This window comes from Pinus tabuliformis, chromosome X (assembly GCF_031772625.1).
Source record: "Pinus tabuliformis cultivar Carrire ecotype Pingquan chromosome X, CPIR1, whole genome shotgun sequence".
NCBI classification, from domain to species: domain Eukaryota; kingdom Viridiplantae; phylum Streptophyta; class Pinopsida; order Pinales; family Pinaceae; genus Pinus; species Pinus tabuliformis.
The window spans coordinates 536,552,935-536,558,598 of record NC_142308.1 but is presented as its reverse complement, the minus strand read 5'-3'; the positions used below and the strand labels follow the sequence as shown (position 1 = coordinate 536,558,598).

Below are 5,664 nucleotides of genomic sequence, written 5' to 3'. Positions count from 1 at the left end.
CAAGTATAAGTGTGATTGAAGAAAGAATATATACAAGTATTTCACCTCAAAAAAAAATCTATATTATTTATATAGAAAAAAAATGATACCTAAAGAATATATACTAATTTTCTTCATATGTATAACACAAATGAATGCTTTTCCTATTACAAATTCAATTAACAAAACCAAACATAAATAATAAAAAATATAACATAAACAAAATAAATAATAAAAAATATAACATAAATAAAATAAACTAATATTAATAAATTTACAGCATAACTTGTTTACTTATGATGTTAATTCTTTTCTAACTTTACTTAACTTATTTATTTATAATATTTTTTTTTATAAGGAAATTTGATATTTGTATACTCAATCATAACAAACAAAACGAACAAACAACCAATGTAATCTTATCTTTACATTAAAATAACACCAAATAAACTTAAAAATAAAATTCATTCATTGAGATAAAATTGTTATATATTCTCAAACCCAAAATGTGGTAAAAACTTTACCATAATAATTAATATTTATTTTGAAATAATTACAAATAATATGGAGAAAAGCCAGAAGCCCCACTAAAGAATGGAGCAATAAACAAGTACCTTTTATCGCTATAACCTTTTAACATTTTTACATCACATTTTTGTGCTGATCATCTGGAGATTCAAATTATGAAAAATACATGGACAAAAGGTCCTTATTTATCTACTTCATCAATATCTCCCTTATTGATTTTCATATCAAATCTACTTGCAGATCATACTTCCAACTGACCACCTACTCCCTATATAAATCTACTTGCAGATCATACTTCCAACTGACCACCTGCTCCCTATACAAATTAAACAAGAACACACACACACACAGACGATGGATGGTACATGACGTAATAATAGAATGGCATCGGCAAAGCCCGTAACCAATAGTAGCAACTCTAATAAATTAGCTGTGCGTTTTCTTGGAGAGGTATTGGCGCGCAATCCTTCCATCAGCACCACGAGGGTAGAACCCTCCAGGAGATGATTCACTACCAGATGAATAGACAATCCTCAGAATTTGGGCAGGGCTGCGCGCATATGAAACCGAGTATTCATCGCCCGCAAGAATGTTGCCTTTCACCTTCCCCTCTGCTCCCAGAGCACGTGAGACAAACAGGCCTTCGTCGGCAATTCCGGTGTGCCCCAACTTATTCCTAAGAATAGAAATCTTGTCCGTGAATTCTGCCACTGTGTATGGATATGGCGCCACCTTCTCAAACAACCTTTCGTACAGCAAAGCACGTATCACGGCGTCTTGACCCGATTCCACTCCAAGAAGCCCCGCCACCAACTATAAACGTTATATACACAAAAATAAAATACTTAAATTAGAAACATCTTGCTACCTACTAAGAATTAGCGGGAGGTAATTTGGTTACACGGACAACATTACAAAAAAGTTCTCAGTTAAGATAACAGACATGTCATAACTCAAAAATCTAAGCTCAATAGGGATGATGATAATAATCAAGAAGATGATTTATTATGAGAGATTTTCCGGCATAAATTACATGATATTTCATTTGTCGACGCATTTTGAACCAACAAGTGTGGTTCATCGTCAAGATGATGAACCACACTTGTTGGTTCGACCACAAATGAAATATCATGTAATTTACGCCGAAAAATCTCTCATAAACTTGACATGGATCACATAAGCCTCAATTCAACAAGATGATCCATCTTACCACTCACTTGACAATAAAATACTTATATATATAATAAAATATTTATTCATATATTTATTTGAACATGTGTTTTATAAATATGGTTTAGTAAATGAAGTATTTACTTGAACATATGTCCCATAAAAAGTAAAGAGACAATTTTTTTATTATGAATAAGTTTAACAAGTATACTTAGATAAAGAGCTAGATAAAGAGCTAGACAGAAAGAAAAAGTACTATTTTGAAGACTTTAATCTCACTCATAATCATAAAAAAAGGGGGTACATAGGGGATAAGGAGCTAGGGAGAAAGAAAAGGTACTATTTTGAAGACTTTATTCCCACTCATAATCATCAACAAAAAGAGTACATAGGGGATAAAGAGCCAGGGAGAAAGAAAATGTACTATTTTGAAGACTTAAGCCCCACTCATAATCATCAACAAAAGGAGTTCATAGGGGATAAGGAGCTAGGGAGAAAGGAAAAGTACTATTTTGAAGACTTTAATCCCACTCATAATCATCAACAAAAAGAGTACATAGGGCCCAATATTTCTTGGAGAGCCAAAATTCTTATTGCTCAGTTAAGGACTAATTCTCATCAACTCCATTCAACTCGGTTGTGAAAAGGCCAAAAAAAATGTGGGAGGAAAGAGTATGTATTTTTTGCTCTTATGGAAAGGTGGAAACAAAGAAACATTGGTCTTCAAAGACAATAGGGAAAGCTATGCAGATACTTTGGCAGCTAGACAAAAAAACAATGGCCTTCAAAGACACTAGGGAAAGCTATGCAGATATTATGGTAGCTAGCTCTTAGGATAATCTATGCAGATAGGGTTTGTCGAGAAGCTAAAGGCATTTATTGTAAGCCTTTATAGGAGGAAAAAGACAGAATACAAAAACCATATGGAAAAAAATCTATCTCAAGAAAAAGACTAAATACAAAATGAGATAGAAAAACAATCTGTCCCATAAACTATCTTTAATCTTATAAAATTTAAAATAATTTCTTTCCTTTTTTTCTATATTGATTTTTTCTTCTTATATAAAACCAAAATCAAAATCAATGAATGAATTAAGCATTCTTCTTTACCCGCTTAGCAGTCGCTGATTGGAGCTGGGGATTGGTGCCCACGTAGCCAGTAAGTCCAACGTAGGGAATAACGTAACTTGCAAGGAGATAGTTGACAGAGTTAGCATACGGATTAAAAGGAGGTTTCAAAGTTGTATTCAGTGCGGCGTTCATGATAGTGCCAAAATTTGCAGCGGTGAGATTGAGTTGAGGTCTAGGAAATCCATGCACAGTTTTCTTTATAGCCCTGCATTGCATTGTATACATAAAATCAAATTAAAAACAACAACCATTAATTGAATTCAATATAACATTATTTCCAGTAATCGAAATAAATTTTGATCCAACTCCAAATTCTAAAATATAATTGATCTCACATTCTACGACATAAATGATTTTAAATTTTATTGAAAATAATATTTTATTTAATTAGAGATTTTAAAAATTAATTAATTGATTTTCGATTTGATTTATTAAATTCTCAAAATCTATTATTACAATTAAATTTCAAAACATTTTCAAAAGCAGTTGTCTATAATGAGATTTTTTGGAAGGTTTTCCGGTGGGTTTTTCCGGTTAAAATCCGGCAGCAATTTATTGGAATCGCAAGTTAGATAGCCAGTTTCTGCATAATCAAGCCGTCCCAAGCGTTTTTCAGGGTGCTGAATCCAAATATGCACTTAAAAAACCATTTTAACTGCAACAAATCAAGATTTAACCTCACTTTCTTCCGCAGGATTCCGTCACCGGAATCTCCAAAAAATCGCATTATAGACAACTCCTTTTCAAAATCTACAATCATACCTGATATGACCAACTTCTTGATACGCAAATTCCTTTATGATCTCGCGCACCAAAGGGTCCAGGTTAGCCTTCTTTGCCCCTATGGGAGGTGGTCCACCGCTTACGAGCTCCGGTGCAACATGATCCAGGCCATAACCCAAGGCCGACCAGAGGAAAAACTCGGCTTCCAAGTACTCTAAATTTAGAGGAAACTCAAGAGAATCTACATCTACGGCAGGAACTGGTCCGGGCTTGTAGCCAGCCTCGGTGTTTGGCAAGTGATCGTGTTCTGATGAAGCTTGGGATGATAATAAGAAGAGTATGATGAAAAAGAAAGGTAGGTGAAGTACTGTGTGAGCCATTTTGATTTTGGTGAGGAGAAGAGAATAAAACAGAATAATTTGTGTGTAATGAATGAATAGAGGAGCAGTGCAGGGGAATATAAATATGCAGGGGGAGGAGCATATACCGTCCCGTCCCGTCCCGGGAGTAGTAAGAGGTGGTGTGGTGCACATGGCCAATAGTTTAGAGGTCGTAAGTGGTGCACATGGCCAATAGTTTCGGAGTAACTAACGTATGTGTGTGTATCTTCAATTTCTTCAACCTTACATCGCTGTCTGGACACTTTCTATGTTCTAGATGTTTAGAACATATTGCGAATTTGGATACATCTACGAGCTCACAATTTCTAGATGTTTATAACGACTTGCAGATTTGGATAAATTTTACGACTTTAAAATGTATTTGTTTCAATTTGAAATTTGAAATTTGATTCGATAAATTTTACGACTTTAAAATGTATTTGTTTCAATTTGAAATTTGATTCACATAAATAATGTGAGACCATTCTGAATTAACTATCAATTTCTATCAGGTAGGTGATCATCATTAAAAAATGGAGTTGTTTATAATGTGATTTTTTGGAGATTTCGGTGACGGAATCCGTTGGAAGAAATTGAGGTTAAATCTTGATTTGTTGCAGTTAAAATGGTTTTTTAACTGCATATTTGGATTCAGCACCCTGAAAAACTCTTGGGACGCTTTCATTGTGCAGAAACTAGCTATCAAACTTGCGATTCCAATAAATTCCTGCCGGATTTCGACCGAAAAAACCGCCAGAAAAACTTTCAAAAATCGCGTTATAGACAACTGCTTAAAAAATTTCCAATTCTGAATTAACTATCAATTTCTATCAGGTAGGTGATCATCATTAAAAAATTTCCAAATAGTTTATCTAAATGAGGTGGTCATTCTTGAATGTCCCGTACTTGCAGTATCCCGTACTCTAACAGTAAATTGAATATAAATCTACACATCTGTCGTCACAGTGAACAAACGTATTAAAGGAGAACACAAACTCAGTGAGTCACGTGTGTACATTCTGATTTTGGTGTATGGAGCTAATCTATCTAAATTGTCAATGCGCATCTCTTTTGAAATATCTCCCCCGTCGAGGTTGAATGGACATATTTTTCTGTATAATTTCTACGACCTTCAAATAAAATGTGTCCTTTTATTATAATATATTTTAAGATTGGTTGAAAACAAATTTTGGATTTTAAATAAAATTTGAATTTAAATTAATTCCACCTCAGGGCGGTAGGTTTTGACTATATAGGTAATTTGATTTTTCATTATAAATATTTATTAATGTAAAATATAAAATAAATAATTTTTATGATGTATTAAAATTTTATTTTTATATAAAAAAATTTAAATGATAAAGTCTTGTTAGTTTTTTATTTTATTAGAATTTTTAAAATTCATACATTTATGCTCATTACATTTTTCTTTTTGATATGTTTTATTTGCATTATATATACCTTGAGTGAGCATAATGGTTAAGGGCATGTGTTAGGGTCACATGTTCAAAATTAGAGGAGTTGAGTAACCTAGTATGCCAGCTATCCCATAACATTATATTCAAAATAATAAAATAATAATTACATTAACAAATTAAAAATTAAGTATCGGGGGTTTTGGCAGTGCATTATATTAGATACCATTTTGGGATTCAATTGGGTTAAGTAAGTCATTCATCTATGACCATTTCCATGAAAGGTAGTGGTAACTGACTAATTTCTCATGATTTTTGAATAGTCCACTTAACACTCA

General features: G+C 33.0%; 1 protein-coding gene across 1 annotated transcript; it reads right to left on the bottom strand.

Moving 5' to 3' along the window:
• Positions 1-486: 486 nt before the first annotated feature.
• Positions 487-3,964, bottom strand: LOC149141104 (ferritin-like catalase Nec2). Its single transcript, XM_089446906.1, has 3 exons — positions 3,571-3,964; positions 2,788-3,013; positions 487-1,320 (listed from the first exon to the last, which is right to left on the bottom strand). Exons 1-3 carry the CDS (start codon positions 3,909-3,911, stop codon positions 934-936), a joined length of 954 nt encoding a protein of 317 aa, XP_089303032.1. The 5' UTR covers positions 3,912-3,964; the 3' UTR covers positions 487-933.
• Between the last annotated feature and the right edge of the window lie 1,700 nt (positions 3,965-5,664).